At 39.7% G+C, this 24,000-nt stretch overlaps 1 protein-coding gene and 1 long non-coding RNA gene across 2 annotated transcripts; both read right to left on the bottom strand.

Annotated features, from left to right (window-relative positions):
• Nucleotides 1-109: 109 nt before the first annotated feature.
• Nucleotides 110-19,288, bottom strand: LOC114251323 (uncharacterized). Its single transcript, XM_089729374.1, has 12 exons — nucleotides 19,269-19,288; nucleotides 18,956-19,061; nucleotides 18,174-18,283; nucleotides 16,217-16,450; nucleotides 15,651-15,765; nucleotides 15,307-15,367; nucleotides 14,999-15,122; nucleotides 13,639-13,774; nucleotides 3,551-3,706; nucleotides 2,241-2,401; nucleotides 889-1,188; nucleotides 110-321 (listed from the first exon to the last, which is right to left on the bottom strand). Exons 1-11 carry the CDS (start codon nucleotides 19,286-19,288, stop codon nucleotides 942-944), a joined length of 1,470 nt encoding a protein of 489 aa, XP_089585500.1. The 3' UTR covers nucleotides 110-321; nucleotides 889-941.
• On the bottom strand, nucleotides 9,238-11,255 carry LOC149502564 (uncharacterized). The gene is made up of 4 exons (XR_016323429.1): nucleotides 10,711-11,255; nucleotides 10,456-10,632; nucleotides 9,979-10,081; nucleotides 9,238-9,895 (listed from the first exon to the last, which is right to left on the bottom strand). It is a non-coding gene; the product is annotated as an uncharacterized LOC149502564 (long non-coding RNA).
• Nucleotides 19,289-24,000: the final 4,712 nt, after the last annotated feature.

A 24,000-nucleotide genomic window follows, 5' to 3' on the forward strand; every position in this document is an offset into this window, starting at 1 on the left:
TGGTTTTTTTACATCGGCCATATAACTTGAATTAGTGTTATATATCTCATCGAACTTGAATTCCATACCTAAAAAGTAGTCGATTTATTGTAGCAAAAAAAAACCGAAATTCTATTTTCCATGATTTTATTGCTAGTCTGTGGTCATAACTAGATTTTTTTTTTCTCTGACAATTTAATCTTAACTTTCAGACTTTAAATTACTTAAACACGTTCTGTTATCCCGCCGCCATTTGGTGGAAAAGTCACTGGTAGTAACTAGCGTATTCATGCCAGAAATTCAATCCCCCAGATAAAACTTTCTCCGTCGTGTGAACATGCTCTGAAATGAGTGTTTGTCTAATTGTTCAGCGTTTTTACAACTAAAATATATTACTTCGTTTTTTTTTTTGTTCTAACTGTTCATAAGGCACGCAATATCTTCAATTACCATGCGTCTATCATTAACAGTGTACTTCAGTTAATATTAGTAACAGTAACGATATCCAATAAATCGAAGGTTTTTTTTATTGCTTAGTTGGGTGGACGAGCTCACAGCCCACCTGGTGTTAAGTGGTTACCGGAGCCCATAGACATCTACAACGTAAATACGCTATCAACCTTGAGATATAAGTTTTAAGGTCTCACTATAGTTACAACGGCTGCCCCGCCTTTCAAACCGAAACGCATTACTGCCTCACGGCAGAAATAGGTATGGCGGTGGTACCTACCCGTGCGGACTCACAAAAGGTCCTGCCAACACCAGTTGGGCTGTGAGCTCATCCAAATACGCGATACAAAAAAAATATATATTTTACGATAATAGTCAATGTAAATATAATTAACATAACCATGCTTAGTCCTGAGGAAACGGACTTACGTAAAAAAAAAACATTAAAATAATTCTCACCTTTTTTTTTCTTACCTAAGCTGATAGGCCCGAGAGGCTATTTCAGCGTAACCTTAACTAGTAGGTGAGCTCACGAGGCTCAAACCTGAGTTCTCACCATTATCGTGTTCGCCGTTTTCCTTGTTTTCATATAAACTAAAATTGAGGACTTTGTTTGTTTCCGTATAATATAAAGCTCTGTCTAGTCCATTGACCAAAACATTGACCACGTACTTCGGTATCGTATTGTACATATATCCAATTACAAGAGCCTCGGTGTGAGGGAAAGGTACAATAGTGGGAATCGAAAAAACGGCCGACCTGAAAGCGCAAATAAAATGTTTACAATCAAATATTTCGAATCTTATTTTGACAGCATTACGACAGCAGTATATAGATAGAATAGGAATATACTAGAGGTCCCGCAGTAGTCGAAATTCGACTATAATTAATTGGACTTGTAAGTTTGTACACTATTATGATTGTATTTTATACTTCTATAATCACAAATTTCGCCAAGACTAAACTAGAAAAAATATTAACAAAGGCAAACAATATTTAATCTCAATCTGACAACAGACGTCAAGAACAAAAGTTTGACAATAAATAGTATGCATGCGTGTGTGCGTCAAATACATGGTATGTAGTGTGTGTAATGTTTTCTTTATTAATTTAATGTATCGTTTATGCATTATTTTAAAAAAATATAGCATTGTGCACTTCTTCTCTATATTCTCTATAAGTGTGGAAAATTTCATACACCTCCGTCCGCGCAATTTTCGTAAAAAGGGATACAAAGTTTTTGCTTCACGTATTAATATATAGATTTATAGCAGTTACGGTGACAATATGTTTTCGTTAGTTCCTGTTTCTGATGAAGGGTCGACCAGTCCCTTTACAATATAACTATTTTGTGACTTTGACCTTTTTTTTATTTTTTATTGCTTAGATGGGTAGACGAGCTCACAGTCCACCTGGTGTTAAGTGGTTACTGGAGCCCATAGACATCTACAACGTAAATGCGCCACCCACCTTGAGATATAAGTTCTAAGGTCTCAGTATGGTGACAACAGCTTATTTTTGATAAAAATAAGTGGATTCTGTTAATAACTTAGTACCACGTGAGCTAGTAAAAAAGGCAAACAAAGTCAAATAAGGACAAACAAAACTTTGTAGAATAAGATTGGTCAAAGAAAGTCCAAACTTTGACCGTTTCAAGACAAAATTCAAAAATAACAGCGAATTAATCTAGATACATATGAAAAAATACTAATAATAATACGTAATACTACTACGAGTATGTATGATTCGGCAATACGTACCGATACCAGATACATATATTAGGTATGTGTTAATTTTTACGTGACAATTACCTCCATCCTGTTACGACCACGTTTTGAACACCTTTGGTGGAAGACTTTCGTTTTTTCGTGTGTGACACGTCTATAGTTACGTCTACACATAGATCTGTTATCTCGACGGAAAAATCGTAATCAGCTTCGTCGCTTCCAGTATATCTGATATGGCCATTTACCTATACATATTTTTTAATAGCTTTAAATTCAAATTTGTTATTTTTTTTGTCATAGAAGAAGAAGTTACTAGATAATTTCGTGTTGTGCAAAAACTAAAGTCAAGGAAACTGATAGCGACTCTCTATTAAATAGTTCGATGTATCAATTGAAACAATAGTACAGGTACAAAACAATTGCTTCAGTAAAAAAAAATAAGCGAGATGTATCAACGCAAAATGGCTGTCGAGACTGGGAAACCTATTTTTTTAATTCGTCATTCACATCTGTCATTGACCTCGATCGAAAAGTGGTTTCAGTTTAATTCAATTATAACATTTCGGTTATGTCGTTTATCCGGATAAACCAGTTTATTCATTTTTTATTTTTTATTGCTTTGTTGGGTGGACGAACTCACAGCCCACCTGGTTTTGAGTGGCTACTGGAGCCCATAGACATCTACAACGTAAATGGCGCATTCACATCACCATTTAAATTGTAACGGTAATAAGCGGAATAATTGGTGCATTGTGTTGAGCGATGCACCGGTGTTCGAATCCCTCAGGCGGGTACCAATTTCTCTAATGAAATACGTACTCAACAAATGTTCACGATTGACTTCGACGGTGAAGGAATAACATCGTGTAATAAAAATTAAACCCGCAAAATTATAATTTGCGTAATTACTGGTGGTAGGACCTCTTGTGAGTCCGCGCGGATAGGTACCACCACCCTGCTTATTTCTGCCGTGAAGCAGTAATGCGTTCGGTTTGAAGGGTGGGGCAGGCGTTGTAACTATACTGAGACCTTAGAACTTATATCTTAAGGTGGGTGGCGCATTTACGTCGTAGATGTCTATGGGCTCCTCCCTCCTTGCGTCGTATTCCTCATTGCTGAGGGTCGTGACCACCCTTTTGAATCACCTTCGCACGCACGATCTTTCTCCATTTATTCTTGTCTCTGGCGGTGTGGAGGGCGTTGTGAAACGTGGAATCAAGAGCGGTGCGGATCTGGTCTGACCAACGTATTGAGCTGCGCCCCCGATGTCTTTTCCCATCTACCTTACCAGTCACGATGATCCTCTCGAGATTGCCACCATCCTTCCGTGCAAATTTGGAAATGTATGACTCTGACGATTAATCAAATGAATAGAAATGCATCGTAGCTCTTACTAGTAAACTGCTTAATCTGATTTGTTCTCGTAATTCGAAATTCGGAAATCTGTACGGTCCTCCTGTCTGCGATAAGTATGCCGTTTCGAGTCCGCTTAAAACCATTTTCGACAAACGTATTTGATTGAATGTCCGATTCTGTTGCGAGTTTGAAGACTGAAATGTAAAAAAATTATATATACAGAGTGTGCCTACATACTGATTGCAAGGTTGGTTGGTGTTCATTACCTAAGAAATGACGTTCCAATTTTTTTATAATACTAAAGTTTTTCTCAATTACCTACACGCATCGTAGATGTCAAATTAGTCTTTGCCTGTACGTGTGTATATCGCTGATCTTCTCCTAAACGGCTGGACCGATTTGAATGAATTTTTGTGTATGCATTCATTAATTACATAATTTTGTGTATGCAGGACAACGTCTGTCGGGTCCGCTAGTTATACCTATATGTTGGAGTATTTCCACTTTCGGGTAGCGACATGGTAAGCGGGCGGTCTTCGTAAGTCAATAAAACCAGAAATAAAAAAAAAAAAAAAAAAACGTGCTGCTTGCACGTGTTGTTTGTCGTTCCATCTTTATTAGTCATGAATTAATGTTTTATAAAAAAAACACGCGCCGACACGGCCATTCTGCTCATGACGCGTCCCTGCGTCAAAATGATTATACTTCACATAAATCATCTCACTTAACTATTACACTAAATTACTATCGAGTTCGACTTTTAGTGTCCAGGTCTCGACTCCTTTATTTGAGATACCAAGCCTCGACGCTGGCACTCAAATTTCAGGTCTCAAAACCCTAGAATACCAGAACAACCAAGCCTCGACGCTGGTGTTCAGATTTCAGGCCTGGAAGCCTTAATAATCTAGAGCTACCAAGCCTCTACGCTGGCAGTTAGATTCCAGGCTCCAAGGCCCTAAGATGTCAGAAGAGATACCAAGCTTCGACGCTGGCACTCAAATTTCAGGTCTCAAAACCCTAGAATACCAGAACAACCAAGCCTCGACGCTGATGTTCAGATTTCAAGCCTGGAAGCCTTAATAATCTAGAGCTACCAAGCCTCGACGCTGGCAGTTATATTCCAGGCTCCAAGGCCCTAAGATGTCAGAAGAGCTACCAAGTCTCGACGCTGGCACTCAAATTTCAGGTCTAAGCGAGCATTGCATATTACCTAAATTGAGATAAATTGGGATATACTTAACTTGGGTATCGACACCATACATTGTAACAACCAAGCCTGCACGCTGGGGTTCAAAGTATGGCCTCAACACAATTGATAATTTTGCAACAACCAAGCCTCCACGCTGGTGTTCAAAGTTAGGCACACAAAGAGAAGCCTCATTCCAAAAATTGTATCTCATTGATCTCTTCGAATGGAAATTCTGTTTTCCATAGTTTGGAGCTGCTCGTAATTTTCATGGGCTACTTTTGAGTCGATGTTCTGTGATTTTCTTGACCTCATATCGGTCATTAGGAAGGACCTTCTTTATCTCGTAACCCCCAAACTTTTTGACTTCCTTTGGTTCCCAACCGAAAGGGTTAAAACGTATTGACCCTAGTCAATTCCTTTCATTTTTGCTTTAGTGCTATCAAATTTAGCTTTAGTTTTCTCTGCCCGTTCGGTCATCCTTTCAGACACTATTTTACGGAAAATTTAGGATTAACTCTCATTTTCTTCATCAATAATTGAAATTAGCTCGGGTGGCACGCTTCCGGGTTTTCCTGGATTCGGGTTCGAAAGTTTGCAACATGTCATCCCGCATTTCCGTCCAGGTTGTTGTCCTTAGGAGGCTACTATCTGCCCATGTTTTTACACGACCTTTTAATACACTTGCTGCTTTTAATCGTACCTCATGATCTCGAAGTCCATATTCTGCTTGAGTACGTGTAATAAGATCTACCCAATCGTGTACATCGGTACTAGAATCGGGGTCATATTATTATGTAGGAAAATAAACGTCGGCAATACGCACTCGCGTATTTTCTTCTGATTTCATGGTGCCGATCATTTCAGTCAAGGTTACGCGATGATCGTAAGACAGTTGAGTCATCATATCGTTCATCGTGGTTTTAAATGCGTCTGCCATAGCTTGGATTACGTCATTAAGCCGTTGTTCGTCACGTGGTGATCCCACTTCAGCCGTGCGATTCTGTAAGCGTTGTTTAACAAACTCGCACGTGAATTTGGTGTGAGTTTTCAAATTGGCATTCTGTAAATTTCATTGTAGTGCCGAATCTACACTAGCGCCCCTCGCGGGTGAATTGAACTAGCAAGCGTGAGTTTTTTTACTAAAATGTATGAGTTGACGTTTGAAACGGCATTCTGTAGTGTAAATCACGTCGAATTTCGGCAAGAACTTCGCATCGCAAAATCATTTTATTTGTCAAATCAAAAGTTAGTGTTTTATGTGTTTGTTGTGAGTGAGAATATACGAAAACGTTATAAACCGCTGTTAATTATTAAAAAAGTACTATTAATTAACAAAATTGCACTTTAAAATAACTTTATTCTTCATCGATATTTTGTGGAGCGTATGTTTTTATTGAAAACATTGTTGAAAGAGGCTGACGCTACGGATCAGCGTGAAATGCGTCGACAAGCCTACGAAATTCACAATTTATCACTTTTAACTTGAGATGACGACCATGTAAAAGTATAAAGAAAGTGTATAGATTGTCGAAGGATCATATGAACCAGTTAGGGTGTGAATTACACCCTTTGATGAAGACCACTAAAAGCCATTGAAAAGGACTTTCAACTCTTCTAAAGGTAGGTATTCCACGTGGTAAGATTGTGTCTTTATGTACAAAATAGGTACTTTATAACATAATATTAAAGTTTGCCCATTTGTTTATATCCAACTCTCCCATTATTGTAAAACAATACCACTAAACTAATCTACCAAAAATATCTTGAAAGAATACAAATTAGATTCTCTAATAACTATGTGTATTGTTTAATGATTATTTCTTAGTTTCAGTTATTGTGCACCTTGTTATTTTTGGCCAATTGAAGTTACCAAAAAAATCATAAAAGAAAATATAAGAACACATTTGTCCCAGACATCCCAGTGTATATCTGAGGTTGTGGAGGCTCTGAACAACCCAGCAACTATATATAAATATTTAAGATTCCCACAGAATGCTCAAGAATGGCAAAAGTTGAAGGAAAAGCAAAGAAAAAAGAAGAAGGTGGTTTAAGCTAAATAGGAACAGATGGCGGTGCACTATAAAAAACAAACTGTTTCAAGGCCATGACCACGACCCTCAGTAATGAGGAAACCGATGCAAGGAGGAGGAGGAGAGGTTTAAGCTAAATAAAAAAATGTTTTCTTCATAAAAAATTACCAATATTAATGTAATGCTAAATATTGCAGTTTTTATGAAAAATTTAGAATCCTTTGGGTTATTGGGTGTATTGATGGGAAGTTGGTGGCCTTAAAAAGATCTGCTACCAATAAAAATGGATTTACTGTCGCAAAGAATATCATGCAAGAAATGTACAATTTGTAAAGCTATTAATATTTTTCGAAATTCTGATATGTAATCCATAAACGAAATGTGTATTAAGAACCTATGTATTCAGATTGTATTCATTTCAGTTAAATTGTAATTGTGTACATAGTCAGGTCATAAATTCTGTCACATGTTTAATGTAAAATAATTGAAACAAGTTTATTCATTATGTAACCATTCATATACCAAAATGAACTTAATAAAACATAGATTCTTATGACACTAAAGTTTATTCAAAATGACCTCCGTGATTTTGAATACAGGCCTTCAATCTGCGCGGCCAGTCGTCTATCGCAGCACGAACGAGGTCCATGTCAATATCGGCGGCTGCCTTAATCAAGGATGTCTTGAGTGACTCCAAATTGGGATGAGGCTTTGAGCACGCCTTTTCCTCCAAGTGTTGCCATATCTTGTAATCTAACGGATTCAAATCTGGACTGGAGGAGGGCCAGTCTTCGTGCCGGATGAAGTCGATTTCACGCGCCGCCAGCCAGTCTTGTGTGCTCTTCGCTCTATGAGCTGGCGCCGAATCTTGTTGGAATACCCAGTGCCTGTTATTGAACATGGTATGAGAAACAGGTACCACAAGGTTCGTCAGGACTGTATTTTGATACACAACTGCATTCGTTTTTACACCTTTCTCACAAAAATGTACCTCAGTTAAGCCCCAATAAGAAACTCCCAACCATACCATGAGCGAGGATGGAAAATGACCTCGTTGGACACGCGGAATACAGTTGCTCGCTTCTTCACTACTGTGTGCGTACACCTTATCATTTTGTTTGTTGTAGCTCTCTTCTACGGTAAAAATTTTTTCATCCGAAAAAAGAATTTCCCGATATTTTTTTCCCGCGTACCGCTTCAACAAAGCGCGGCATCTCTTCCGTCTCAGGTCCATTAGACGAGCATTCAAACGATGTCCTGTTTTTCTTCGATATGCCCGAAGCCCTAAGTCTTCATTTAACACCCTTTTCACCGTGGTTCTGCTTAACCCCATCTGAAGGGCCAACAGTTTCTGCTTACGTTTGGGATTTCTTTGAATTCGCGCCTTCACAGCTTTTATCACTGCTGGAGTCCTAACAGACCGAGGGCGACCACTTCTTGACCTGTCATCTACACTAGAGTCTTCATTGTATCGTTTGATGGTACGATAAACGAATCTTTTGGTTATATTGAAATTTTTCAGTATGTTAAAAATTTGAATTGGCGCGTAGCCGCAACGATGCAACGCAATAACTGCAACACGGTCTTCTTTAAGCGTCCACTCCATATTTAAAAATGAGTAAAATTCTAAATGTATACTATTTTTATTTTCATGAACAATTCGAAATTCGGGTTCAATGAACTTTTTTGTGGCCAGCATTCTAAAAGAAAAGTTTTTACTGTGTGACAATACTTATGACCTGACTAGGTATATTGCTATAAGTTATTGTGAAATATAGTATTTATCTTAAATAAACTTTATTCAGTTATAATCAAAACAAAATAAAATCTACTAGATTAGTCAATGACAGCAAGTAATGACCATTATAATTATTTAACATCTTTTCGGGCTTTCTGTATATTGTCAACGTTCCAACCTTATGACACCTTTTGCTAATTTTTTTTTCATTGCTTAGATCGGTGGACGAGCTCCCAGCCCACCTGGTGTTAAATGGTTACTGGAGCCCATAGACATCTACAACGTAAATGCGCCACCCACCTTGAGATATAAATTCTAAGGTCTCAGTATAGTTACAACAGCTGCCCCACCCTTCAAACCGAAACGCATTACTGCTTCACGGCAGAAATAGGCGATAACGCTATGCTATGCTAACTAATACCTGCTAATAATAGCTAGCTATTGCTAATATGGAGGAAGATACTCCTGAAGCTTTGTAGCACCGCCTTCATTCCACTGCCCGTAACTCAGTGTAAAGAACAATAGGTATGTTAAAGAGTAGATTCAGGTGTTTGCTGATCTATAGGGTGCCAATTTACCACCCTGATAAGATAGCAAAAATAGTTGTTGCGTGTTGTGTTTTGCACAACATTTGCAATTGTGCAGAGCTGCCAGTTCCCATGATTTCAGATGATGAGATTACATGTACATTATGGTGGTCATGTTGAATTACTTTGTTAAATTTTACTAATTAGCTAACTTATAGTGTGAAGTAACTTCAAATATAAATTAATGATTTATAAAAATAGTTTTATTATAGTTTTATTCAATAGTTATATACAATAATTTTGAAATTTGTTTGCATCAGTAACTTAAGTGGAAATACAGGTTTAAAATTGCTAGCTGCATGTGCTAATTCCACCAACAGTTCATCCTTCTTGCAGATTGTCGACTATTCATTCCCCCATGGTTGTAAGTTTCATTAAGTTATATATGGTACTGTGTTCAAAAATGCTTTGGACGACACACATATGAACACCCTGAATCTTCACCTGCAGTTCCTCTATCCACAAAATTCTCTCAGTAATTTGAGTACACTCTGCTTTTCATTGTAAAAGTGGTGAAATAGCAGGTCAGGTGTTGAGGTGCTGAAAAAAATAATAAATTTATTTAAAAACAAGGTTAGGTAAAATACAATGTTTACAATACATGCAACAAAATGTTTTTATTTACAAGTAACAGCATTATACACAAATCAATGTCCCTAATATGGTGGTTCAATGAATAGGTACTTTGACCTGAATAAACACATATCAACCCAATCTCTTGACTAACATGTGAGACCTACTGTGGCTGGAGCTACTAGTAGTAGCATCACAATAAGTAGAAGTCACTTGCATTTAGTTAGAGGATGATGACTGCAAAATAGGTGATTCTTGATGCAATGCTAAAAAGGCAATAAATATTAATTTTTAAAATGCAAGTTTTGTTTAGGTATTTATTTCAGATAATTAGGCATAACATACATACCTGTATGTTTGCGATTGTTCCAATACTGATACATTTTCTGAGTGGGCTATAAATTCTCCTTACAATATTCTGATGATGTGGTATTTTCAATCTGTTGTAGTTCCTTAAATATAATAAAATAGGTTATGCCTAAATTTTGTTCATTTATTTTAAACTGACTATGCAGCCTTTAGCCAACATAATGTCAGTTTAGTCAATACTCTGGCACTGCCTGCCACCCCTGTACCAGTATGCACACCCTTTACCATAGATACAGTCACCTCTGCATCAATAAATACATTCCAACAACATCAATCTAACTTGCAATACCTAAATTGTTAATGATTTGATTTATTTAATTCAAAATAATTTTTTTGTTGGTGAATTTGAGATACAAATAAATTACCTTCATGCCCTGTTAAAATAGAACATCAATAAAAACGTTGTAGATAGATATATCATACATAAATATATGTTAACATGTCCTAAATATCTCACCGGGAATGGATCTTAACTGACAAGAGAATTTAGTTCCTATATTTTTTTAATATCCTTGTTCTCTTATTGAACATGTTGAGATTCGATTAATCCTTTTGTTTCGCTAGCTTTTAACCCAAAACGTTTATCAATGCCTCTATTTGCGCCAATGTCGGATGAGAAGAACGCTCTTTAAATCTGTTGGTAATATATTTAAATTTTACATTAAAAACGAATGGATGAAACATTGATAGCCTCAAATTAACTTTTACTTACCTCATAATTTTTATTTAACGTTAAATTCACTCACAAAATAACAACAAATCTAGAAAAAGCAAAATAAAAACTTCCGACCGCTCGAAATTGTTTTGAAAACAATTAAAATTTTGTTTTTTAATTCTGGTATTCGCCAGTGCACGCAAAGGAACTTAGCGTACAGCCAGAAATTACAATTAATTTCATAAATATATGACTTTTAATTTTCTTTTTAGATATATTAGATGTGGTTTAGACACCAAAGCTTAAATTCATAGTATTTTCTTACAGAATGCTTCTAAATACAAAGAAAAACTGAAACCGGTAAGCTTCGATTTACATTTGCGTGTATACGGCTATCCCTAGTAGTATTGTAAACAAACTTCGTTGTCACTTCACTTCGCTCGAGGCAGGGTAATTAAGATTAGTGTTTACAGAATGCCAAATCAAGGTCATTCCATTGCGAATGCGAAGTGATGGAGAATTTCGTAGTGAGATGCGAGTTCTTGTTTGAATTTTAGAGAATCGCACGGCTGATGTTGGAGTATTTCCACTTTCGGGTAGCGACATGGTAAGCGGGCGGTCTTCGTAAGTCAATAAAACCAGAAATGAACTCAGAGCGTATATCACGCAGGAGCGTTCCGTCCGACACTGCGACTCGCTCGCTTCTGAGCTCGAGAGTTTTTTTTTTTTTTTTTTCCTACCTAAGCTGATAGCCTTGAGAGGCTATATCAGCGTAACCCTAACTTTAGTAGGTGAGCTCACGGGGCTCAACCTGACGATGTTGCTAACACGAACCCTAGCAAGAGCCGTGCTTCGCAGAATCTACCACCGGATCGGAAACGCGACCCACTGAGAAGATCCGGCGAGAAACTCAGTGGGCTGTGTCTGAGAGTTAATTTACTCGTCGAGCCCTTCGTCGCAAGCGACGGGTTCGACGAGAACGGTGACCGGTGCTTGAAGTACCTAAAAGCACTTTAGTGGATCGGGAGGATCCGAGATGACGTGTTTTGGGCGACGTCGACTGCTTTCCATTCTGTCCGCAGGATCGGGAATGTAGTTACCGGCGGCCACGATGAGAGGGTTCTCGTGTCGTGCCGCTTTATCGAAGTGGCTGAGCTCGAGAGACAACAACGGAGCGTTTTTATAGCAAAGTATCGTGGTGGGACGATGTTGTTTACGATTCTTATCTTGCACGTGTTGTTTTCGATGAATGCTTGCACGTGTCGTCCCATCTTTATTAGTCATGAACTAATGGTTTATAAAAACACGCGCCGACATATATAAATCCTGACGCGCTCACACACTGTCAGACATAGAAAGAACCGCGGAAGATATGTTTTCTACAAAGCAAACGAAATTTCTTACATCATTACAAACTTAAAATCACATCATTACAAACTTAAAATCATCATAATTACTTCACAACATTACAACAAAAAAAATAGGCACCATTAAGTACACCAATATATTTTTTAGGGTGCTATTCCATCTTATGGTTCTTTCGTTGGATTAGAGATTAGAATATACTGGCTTCTTACATAATTCATAATGGCAACCTAACCTTAATTCATTCACATTGGTTAAGCTAAAATCAAACATTAATGTTGAACACACTGTATTGTTACTTACATTTCGTGAAGTCAGATTACATTTCATAAAGCACAATCATACAATGAAAATGAAATGTTAACTCATTTCTCATTTACTGAAGAGGAATTAAAGAAATTAAATGAAATCCCATCTGTTACGTTGTTCCCGCGTTTTGTCGAGTTGGAAACGAACAGATCATTCCACTCGAAAAAGCTTCGTTTACATTTTACAACGAAAGCTTTTGCGAGCCCCGTACGTGTTCTAAATAAAACAAAGACGATTTGATACGACATGCTGCGCGCCGGAAATAGGCAGGGTAGTACCTACCAGTGCGGGCTTACGATTACTTAGTACCATTAGTACCTCCCTGCCCCCAGAAAGGCCAACTGCTAAATACGCAAATAAATTTTGCGGGTTCGACTTTTATTACGCGTTCTTCGTCATGAAATTGATGGTATGGTCACGTTAAAAGGAGGCCACCAGACTACATCGGAAATTTGGCGTTACAGCCCGACCTCCCCGGTCGGAGACCTAGAGGAAGACCCAAGTAAAAGTGTGAAGATATAGTGCTCAAGGACTACAGGGACTGGTAGGAATGGATGAGAAAAGTAAGCTGTACCCATCACCATGTGGGATGAATAGCTACGAAGAGAGTTCTTCGCCTTTGCAATCGTTCAAAAATACAAGTTCGATACGTATTTTCTTCGCGTTTGGTTTTTGTAATAAAATAAATGCCTTTGTCACTTTTCAGCATGACAAGGACAGAGATTTATATTTACTAACAACTCTCTATATATACTAGAGGTCCCGCAGTAGTCGAAATTCGACTATAATTAATTGGAATTGTAAGTTTGTACACTATTATGATTGTATTTTATACTTCTATAATCACAAATTTTGTCAAGACTACACTATAAAAATTATTAACAAAGACAAACAATATTTAATGTATTCTCAATCTGACAACAGACGTCAAGAACAAAAGTTTGGCGATAAATAGTATGCATGCGTGTGTGCGTCAAATACGTGTGGTATGTAGTGTGTGTAATGTTTTCTTTATTGAATTAATGTATCTTTAGTGCATTATTTAAAAAAAATATTAGCATTGTGCACTTCTTCTCTATATTTTCTATAAGTGTGGAAAATTTCATACTCCTCCGTTCACGCAATTTTCGTAAAAAGGGATACAAAGTTTTTGCTTCACGTATTAATATATAGATTTTTATAAATAATACGTAAACGCAAATGATCAACTAAAGCATTCCTATTTCATGTAACAATAATGAATAGTAAAATAATTTATTTTCCTAGGAACTCTGTAGTTTTCTAAAAGTTTGAACTAAAAAGACCACTTACAGTTTCCTTCCATGTTATGTCAAAATCGTTCATCTCGATATTACCAAGGTTCTCTTGAAGCGTGACCTTATTAAGGTTTCTGACGACATCAGCCATGTATAACCAGCTTGTGCGTAACAAACCCTCTTGCTTACGACTAAACATAGAATAAATTATTTTTTACAATAAATATGTCTGCCGTGAAGCAGTAATGCGTTTCAAGGTGGATAGCAGCATTTACGTTGTTGTTTTATAGCCATTGTAGGAAGAGGAATGGAACATACGGGCCACCTGATGGTGAGTGGTTACCGTCGCCCATGGACTTCAGCAATGCCAGGGGCAGAGCCAAGCCGCTGCATACCGATGTCTATAGGCTTCGATAACACCAGGAGACCATCGATCATTTTACGCAATAAATAAATAGATCGTTGTGTTTTCGTACTCAAAACTCTTGTATCGTTCATTTTGATCGAATGAAACTTTGTTTATTGTTGTTAGCACTAAAGTGAAAGTTTCTAACATTCAGTCATTAAAGTATAATATGCGGTGTGCCTGACGCAGTCAACAAAGTAGAAATAAACACGTTTCACCTAATTCGACGTAATTTAATTACGTAGCCGACTAGAGCAGAATAGAATATTTTTAATAGTACACAAATGTAGTAAAAATAACAATAAATATTTATTTTATTCATAGCTACAGCGGGTATGACAGTTCTTAACTTGTCCGATTTATTTATTATAAAAAATAAATTAAACATTTTATGTTCAACCACTCAAATAGATCTAAATTTTAAATACAAAAATAAAACTAACTATAAGTAATTAATAATTGATCATTTGTTCTATTTAATTATTGTCTAGACTCATAAATGTATACTAAATTATTTATACTCTCAACACTAGTTTGAAATCGATCATATTATATTGACTTAAACTTGTTAATCCGTGCATATTGAAATGTATATTAGATCTAACATGGGTTTGTAAAAATAGCTAATCATCGGATGCTATTTTTAATACAAGCGCAAAAAAACAACAATATATCTGTAATTTTACGTTTAACATTTTAAAAATTAAGTGTATCATCTATGGTTATACACGCACCATTCATTCTATTATATTTCACTATATATATGAATTTTTTATGCCTATTTAGGCCCGGTAATGAGACCTTTAAGCCAACATTTTGACTCACACACCATCGACCATTCTTATTCGAGACGGCAAATGAAATGAGCACCAAAGAGTTATTATGATTTTCTATATGTAACTTTGTTGAAATTAATGGAATGCTTATTTAAGTTATAAAATTCTTATCGGTATTAAGGTATTGATTTAATTCCTTAAATGTTAAAATGATGGTCAGTCGTCATATTTACCGAATATTCACTAAATGATCGCCGAATATCGCCGTAGTATTAACATAACTGAACATGGCGGCCTGTAGCTTTGGCATCAATTCTTCTCGTAGTGGAACCGTCAGCAAATTCAGAATGTTTAAGCCTGGAACATGTATTATGTGTACACGTACCCTTAGATAAAAAAAAAACTATCGTTTCAAATATGGAACATGGATAATAGAGATACATACATGGGCTTACATACAGAATGTTAATTTGGGATATTATCTTCTTCTATTACATCTGACAATATTATAGCAAAAGACACTTCAATAAACGACACTTACCATCGTTTGTTAGGTCATAATTAGCGAGAACCGGAGGCGTTCCTAAGCCTTGTTTATAAATCTAAAAAAAAATATCTGTGCAAATTAATCTTAACATTCTAAAAGCATAATATGTATTCTTATAAGCCCCATATCATTTACGGATTGAATCTATATTTGAATTAAATTAAATATTACTAAAACTCCAATACTATAAACAATAAATATTCCATTTATTTGGTATAGGCGTAGATCATCAAAATAATAATAATATGATTAAAACGTAATTCTCCAATCAGATACCCTATAATCCAGAGGCATGTTTGAAGTACTCCATAAAATTATAACTTAATTGTTATGAGTACCTCAAAAGAAAAACGGCACTTCGATAATTCTAGAGAAGATATCCCGAGGTTCACGGATGGACCGTCCAACAGTGTCATAACGAAACCGGATAACACACATGCTTCTATTGATATTCTGAAACCAAGACCAATAAGTGAAGATAATCTAAATTCCTAGCTTTAGATATATTTTATTGAGATCCAAAATGGTTGTCCTTCTTGCATTCTCGAAGCCCGCTTATCTCTAAATTTCGCTGTTAATTGATACTAGGATTGCATGTTAACCAGTTGCGACTGATTCGTGTTAAAAAAATCATATGGATAGTTCAGTACCAAATTATACAATTAAAAAAGATATTGCAAGTCAATTTGGTATGTCCTTATCTTATTTTAATACAAAGTATATCAAAATATTACAAGATTTGTATCAAAATAAGAAGAAAAACACAACACCCAGTATAACCATGTAGTTTTCACTCAAAATTAAAAAAATCGATAACTATAAATGAAAAAAAAAAAAAAGGCTCCCAAATTTCGCAATTGGAATACGAAGATTTTAACGTGTGAACATTTCAATGGAAACTTACGCCAGATCCCCCGTGTTCTGTACCTGCTGGAATCTAAACGGGGAGTTCAGATTAGAGTCTTGCTCGTTCGCGTCGTAAATCATATCTGTTGTATTCCTAAACACTGTATATTTACAACGCACGATCATTTTGCTCAACGATGCGTTTATTTTGAGAACGTTGTCCGGCAGAAGAAAGGTCACTTGGGGCATCCATAGGTACGGAAGGTTTTCCAAATCTAAGTTAGAGAGCAATCTGCAATTCAATTCAATTCATTTATCTATCAATATTTTTTTTTATAACTTAGCTTGGTGGAAGAGCTCACGGCCCAGATTTTAAATGATTACCAGAGCCCATAGCAATCTACTAGGTAAATGCCACCACCTACTTTGAGACATTAGCTCTATAAACGAAAATAAAAAGCAGAAATAGGCAGGTTGGTGGTACTAACGGCCGTCTGGTGTAGTGGTAAGTGACATGGTCACTACACAAGGGGGTCGCGGGTTCGAATCCCGCCAAGGGAAGATATTTGTATGATAAATATAAATGTATTTTCCAGGGTTATGGATGTATATTAAATATGTGTATGTGTATAATAAAAATCTTATATTTATTTCCGTTATCTGGTACCTGTAACACAAGTTCTTTACGAACTTATCACGGGACCAGTTAATGTGGCGTGACTGTTCGTAAATATTTATTTATTATTTATAATTATTTATTTATTATTTATTTACCTACCCGTGCGACTCACAAGGGCTTGATTTTTATTACACGCTGTTATTCCTTCACCGTGGAAGTAAATCGTGAGCATTTGTTTAGTACGTATTTCATTAGAAAAATTGGTACTTGCATTGCAAGATACAAATGCATCGGACGTCATATCCTTTAGGCAACGACGACTTTAAGCAATAAAGATAACAACAATTCATCAGTTCACATACACATTTAAATCAAAATTAAATTACCACAGTGCATACAGAAAACAAAGAATAATAATAAACAAGTAGACCTTCTCAACTAAGATTATAATATTAATTAAATATTAGAAATGTTGAATTTCAAAATCTATACTAATATTATAAAGCTGAAGAGTTTGTTTGTTTGAACGCACTAATCTCAGGAACTACTGGTCCGATTTGAAAAATTCTTTCAGTGTTAGATAGCCCATTTATTGAGGAAGGCTATATAAAATCACGCTAAGACCAATACAAGCGGAGCACCAATAAAGAATGTTTCAAAATCGGGTTTTTTCCCCTTTTAAGAGCTTCCGCTGCGTGCGCTGCAGAAACGGTTAAAGTTTCGCTAAAATAATGTATCACAGAATTTTTCCCCTTTAAAAGATCTAAAAAAGTCCGCGACAGCATATGTCTATATGTTAAGGTTGGCTCACTATAACGTTTTTTATGCTAACCAAATTTGTTCTAAAATCAAGCATTATTTGTGAACTATTCCACGCGGACAAAGTCGCGGGCAAAATCTAGTCCTTAATGTAATAAAAATGTTAATTTATAAGCATTAATTGCGAATTATTATTTAAACTAGTCGTCCCGCAGTAGTCGAAATTCGACTATAATTAATTGAAATTATAAGTTTGAACATTATTATGGTTCTATTGTCAAAGAATATTAAATTTTATAATCACATAATTCACCAAGACTACACTATAGAAAAGATAAACGTTTAAATATATACATATATAGATAATAAGCAATCAGACAGAGAGCAAACAAATCTGTTCATCACACGAATGTTTTCTTGATGTGGGAATCGAACCCACGATCCTCGGCTCAACAGTCAGGGGCGATAACTACAGCACCAGAGTCAATCAACGTAGTCAGTCGGCGTATAAAGATCTCCTCCTTCATTTAAAGTCTCTTAAAAAGGAATGTAACTAACACACAAAATGTTAGATGATTGTTTTTGTTAAACATTAAAAGATACTCCACACTGATGACGGCGCAACAGAAATACTTACAACCGAACCTGAATATCATTGTGGTAGTAGCCAGTGGCGATCGAATGAGGATCCCTGGTCTTGCGAACGAAAACGTTCATGCCCCGGTATCCGTAGCTATCTTTCAGGGCCTTGAAAAAGAAAACAAAAGCATAAACTATTTAGTATTGACCAAGTTTTGTGGCATCATAATCTATCACTCATCTTGACAGTACGAAAATTAAATAAAAATCACACATTTTCTTAATTAAATGAATTTGGAATTATCTTCTTTAAAATTTTAATTTTTAATGATACCAAAACCAGCCAGATACAAATTGTATAGCCAAAGAGATTTTATTACAAGTTCATACATACTATAATGCGAAAATATTTATCTATATATAAAAATGAATTTCTGTTCGTTAGTCTCGCTAAAACTAGAGAACAGCTGGACCGATTTGGCTAATTTGGTGTTAAATTATTTGTGGAAGTCCAAAAAAGGGTTAAAAGGTAGATAAATATGTAAATACTCGGAATTAAATAAAAACAAACAATTTTGTTTTCCCTTTGATGTGTCCCCCGTCGGACGGATTCCTTTTGTTTGTTTTAAGTTTATTTTATACAAAAGCTTAGGTCTTTTATTTATCAATTGAGGCACTACGAAGTCTGCCGGGTCAGCTAGTTACGAATAAATACTCTGCAAAATTTTACGCACAGATACTATTGCATTCTCTAAAGGTCTCTGAACATCGGCCCATGTATCTTGAAATTCGCGAACGGTGTCTGTAAAAATAAACAATTTTACTAGTATCGAGACACACTGTTTTCTCCAGGCCAACTACAACTTGATCTGCGGTCTTGATCTGTAGAAGTGATTTGTAGTCGATTTCCTTTTTAGTTTTAGAGACAATGACCGCATCCTGTTCTCTGATAGTAATAAAAAAAAAAAAATTTGTGCTCCACTTCATAACTGATGCTTTTTTTATTGGCTAATATGGACGAAGGGGCTCACAGCGAATCTATAATACTTGGACGCATAATTGGAATCTACAATTGCAAACAGACGGACCTTCTTCAACTATATGGGTTCACAATGCACTATACCACCAATATATGACTTGACGATGCCAGTACCCGGATATAACAGAAGTCATCGTGACCTAAAGGATAAGATATCCGGTACACTCGTATCGTCCTATCCGGCTTTAATTACTAATGATAGGGTGTCTTGTGAGCCCGCACGGGAAGGTAGCACCACCCTGCTTATTTATGCCCTGAAGCAGTAAAGTGATCCCGTTTGAAGTATGGAGCAGCCGTCGTACTATACAAATGAGACTTAGAACTCGTGTCTTGAGGTTGGCGGGTGCATTAACGTTGTTGATATCTAAAACCCCTGTAACCACTTAACACTAGATGGGTGGTGAGTGTGTTCCACTGTCTAAGCAATAAAAACAGGTATTCTTTTTTATGATTGAAGGTTTACTGGTGGCCCGGAGGCCTTTCCAGTTTCACCAGGACAGGTGGGCGAGCAAAGGCTCAGCCAAGAGGGGCGGGATTTGCTAACAACTGCCCGAGCGCCTCCGAAGGAGACCTAACAGCTCAAGAGTAGCTGCTTCTCTACTACCGGATCGGAATCGCGACCCACTGAGAAGATCCGGTGAGAAACTCAGCGGGCTGATGCATGGGTTAGGTTGCACGTTGACCTCTTTGTCGAGTTCGACGAGTACGGTTACCGGGGTCCCTAAGCCTGCTCCTAGTATTAGAGCTGAAGGCATCTAATGCAAAGGTTATTGGATCTGATGGATCCGTAAGGACGTGTCTAGGGCGTCGACGGTGACTGGCTCCTGCATGATCAGGATTCGGGGAGTAGTCAGCGGCGGCAACAATAAGGCGATTATCATGACGCATAGCCTTATCGAAGTATCGTTCCGACGCTGACTTCATGTATTTCCGAATTGATTCGAGGCCCAGGTCGTCGTGTAGGTCAACGTTCCTCACGAACCACGGAGCCCCGACAGCTAACCTGCAAAAGCGGGATTGTAGGGATTGGAGGGTGTCTATGTGTGTGCGGGCCGCGTGAGTGAACACCACACTCGCGTAAGTCATGACGGGCCTTATGCAAGTTTTGTAAAGTGTCACCCTGTTTCGAAGGGACATTGTACTCCGCTTACAGATCATAGGGTAGAGTCTACCGAAAATAAACGCGGCACGGTGACGGACTGATTTTATATGCGGGCGGAATGTCATCGATGCATCCAGGGTAACGCCCAGGTACTTGACCTTCCTGGCCCAGGGTATGGGTTGTCTAAAGAGAGTAATCGGGGGTGTGAGATTCCTCCTCCTAATCCGGGAGGAAATCCGTGAGGAGCTTCCCCTCTGAAATAGCACCGCAGTACTTTTCGCTGGGTTGATGTCTATGCGCCATTTTCGGAACCACTGTTCTAGCTAGGGCTAGGGCTGCGCTCTGAAGCTTCTTCGCGATTAGGGACTTATTTCTACTAGAATAGTAAACAGTCGTGTCGTCGGCGAATAAAGCTAAATGGGTCGGCGGCGACCGGGGAATATCGTTGACGAATAAGCTAAATAGGAGGGGTGAGAGGACAGAGCCTTGCGGGACTCCAGCTGTGAGAGGTCGTGGGGAGGAGCGGGTTCCCTCGACTCGACATCGAAAAGAGCAGTTCGACAAGAAATCCCGTATGATGAGCACGAGACTATCCGGCACGCCCATGTTGAATAGTTTGAAAATCAAACCATTGTGCCAGACTTTGTCGAACGCTTTTGCGACGTCCAAGAAGAGAGCTCCCGTGTATAACGGTTTTGGTCGATTAAGCCCCACAAGAATGTGCTCCGTGAGGCGGTGCACCTGTTGAACGCATGAGTGATTTGTACGGAATCCGAATTGTTCATCGATGAGAATGCCCTTGGATGAGGCGAAGTCTCTGAGGCGTTTATAGAGCAGATGCTCATACAGTTTGCCTAGAGACATGAGGAGGTAGGCGCGGATCGACGCGTTCTTAGCTCTAAGGAGTTCCCTAATATCGTCGGGCAATTTGAAGCGGTGAAGGAAGTCCTCCGCTACAACTTGCTTCGATGACCTATCTAATGTCGAGGTGATGTGTGACGTTAAGATGTCTATGGCTTCAGCGGTATCCTGAGGAGACGGGGTAGAGTCCGGGCTAAACGGGAGCGATGGTGGATCAGATTCAGCCAGGCTGATGCCCAGCGTGTGCCAATCCACCACAGTCCTCGTGACGGGAACGGAATCGGGAGCGCGACCGAGCTTCATAACGACGGGACGGTGGTCTGAATCTAACTCTGAAACTACTTCGATCGAGTGTAAGCGCAGAGTTACGTTTTTTAATAACGCTATGTCGAGTATATCCGGGCGATGCGCGATATTTAGCGGGTAGTGAGTCGGGGTTAGCGGAGCGACGATATTGAAGGCGAGATCATCGACTAACGCGTCAAGCCGCCTGCCATTCGGGGTTGTGGTGTGTGAGTTCCACCTGACGTGTTTACAATTTAGGTCGCCCGCCAGAATAACAGAGCTTCCCATGCCGAGCAGCGCCTCGATATCACTGCTTAGAACGATCTTATCCGGTGGAAGATAAACGGACGCGATAACGATCGGCGCGTGTCCAGTCAGTGAGATTCGGCATACTGATGCTTCGATGTTAGAAAGCGCGGGGGGGTTTAGTGGGACGCAGTGCAGGGCTCGTCTATAGTAAATGACGGTACCACCACCACGAGCAGTGTGCCTGTCGTTCCTAACCATGTTATAGTTCGCGATTTTAGGGTCGCGGCGCGCGGGCTTAAGCAGGGTCTCCTGCACCAAAAAGATGTCAATTTGATGGTCACGCAAAAAAATCCCAAACCTGATCACGTTGATTTGCGAGACCGTAAGCGTTAAAAAATTATATCGTTACGGATAGGGGCTTTATTCTACTTATGTACGCCATTGATTACCGGCGGAGTGAGGGAAGGACGTACGTATTTAACGACGCGTATACGTCAGCGTATTCTTGCACAGCGGCGATGAAGTGTTGTGCAGTGGAGGCGGCGCGAATGGCGTCACCCAAAGCATTAACACTCTCAAAGTTGATCGACTGAAAAAAGTCGATCGCTATAGCGAGATTGTCGGACGCGTTCGGAGTGCTGGTCGCGGGGGAGGAACGAATCACGGGGGAGGGACGTATCGCGGGGGCGGGACGAGTCGCGGGGGAGGGAGCTACAGCCGTGTTCGTGTACGGCAACGGTTTAGCCCAGGCCGAGCCGCTGGGCACCGGCGCCGGCACGAAGGTAGGCTTAGCCTTCGGCACAGAGGGTGCCGTGGCTTTGATGTCAGGGCCGGAAGCTCGGAGGCGGTTTTGGCGCGCGACGCTGCGATTTATTTTAGGGGCTCGGGGGCATCCACGGTAATTCGCGGGGTGACCCTGTGTTCGGCACAGGACGCAGCTAGGTGGTTCAGTCGCGGTTTTTTGATCGCGAGTGCAAAGAGTCGTGGAGTGATCGTCCAAACACTTGACGCATCGAGGGCGCGCGTGACAATTACGGGAAGAATGCCCGTACAACTGACAATTGTGGCACTGGCTCGGAGTGCCTTTTATAAGAGGGGTTTCCACGGTGATTCCGGAAAGCCTACAGACCGTTCGGACGTTAAAGATTTGCTTACCCTCGGGGGTAGACTGGAGGGCGACGAGAACCATATTGTATGGCTCCCTCCCGCGTCCTGTATGCATGCGGTGCACGAAGTTTACGGGTAGGCCTTGTTCGAGTAGGTTAGCCTTTACGAGCTCGGCATCTAACTTCTTGGGGATGCCACGTATGACTGCACGGAGCTCACGCTCCTCCTGGAGCGTATACGTATGATAACTTATACGCTCCTTTCGGAGGTAGCTTGAGAGGGCTCTATGGTCGTCGGGTGTTGCTACTTTTATCTGTATCCCGTTCGCGAGGTTACGGGCACTGACAAAATTTATGTTCTTGGCCTTAAGGGCCAGGGAGACACGGTCCCAAGCAGCCTTCTCTTGAAGAATCAACGGAGGAGGGGCCTGATTTCTCGTTTGTGCCACCGGGCGCGGCGACGGCGTGGCACGGGGACAGGGAGCGACGGGGGTCGGAGGGCGGGGGCGCGACGCGTTCGCGGCTTTGCTTATTTTAGCGGCCGCGGAAGCTCGGGACTCCGCTACGCGCTTCTTACCCTTTTGCACGAGAGTGAATCCATCTGTCAATGAGGCGGGAACGAGGTCAACCTCCATATCCGAGTCAGAGTCGGAGGACGAGGAGGAAGGCGCGGGAGCGGCGGATGCGACGGAGGCCGCAGACGATCGCTGAGGTAGAACGGAAGCTGCCGCGGTAGACGCGGGAGTTTTTCGCGGGAGTATGGGGGACACGGGTGTGCTGGGCGCGACGGAGGCTGCGGTGTACGGCGCGGGAGTTTTGCGCGCGCTTGCAGGGGACGCGGGAATGGCAGGCGTGGCGGAAACGGCGGGCGCGGTGGGCACGGCAGAACAGTTCACGGCGTGTTTAGCTTTGTAAGCTAAAAATTCTGCTTCGAGGGCCGCGTATTTCTCGCTTAAGAATTCCGCGAGCAGTGTGTTGGTTGGAGAGAACTCCATATCTTCGGACTGCCCAGGGGGGGCTGCCCCGGGACTTAAACACGCGCTCGCCTTGCGGCGAGGCCCCTGCTTCGGTAACACTAAATTGGCCGAAGCGATTTTAGGAATTTTAGAAATTTTAGTTAATAGAATAAATATAATAGAATTAGAGTGAATAGAACCTCTGCACAGTTCCCGGGCGGCAATGCCTTGCAATTAGGCGCAGGTACAAATTCCGAGAAACACTTGGGCCACAGATGTGCCACGAA

Source organism: Bombyx mandarina, chromosome 08 (genome assembly GCF_030267445.1).
Source record: "Bombyx mandarina strain Sakado chromosome 08, ASM3026744v2".
NCBI lineage: Eukaryota > Metazoa > Arthropoda > Insecta > Lepidoptera > Bombycidae > Bombyx > Bombyx mandarina.

Coding starts and splice junctions, on each gene's coding strand:
- LOC114251323 (XM_089729374.1), bottom strand. CDS start 19,288: ATGACTTCTGTTATATCCGG. Junction 15,368..15,650: donor AGTGCCGTTTTTCTTTTGAG/GTACTCATAACA, acceptor ATTTTTTTTTAG/ATTTATAAACAAGGCTTAGG. Junction 3,707..13,638: donor ACATAACATGGAAGGAAACT/GTAAGTGGTCTT, acceptor TTTACATTTCAG/TCTTCAAACTCGCAACAGAA.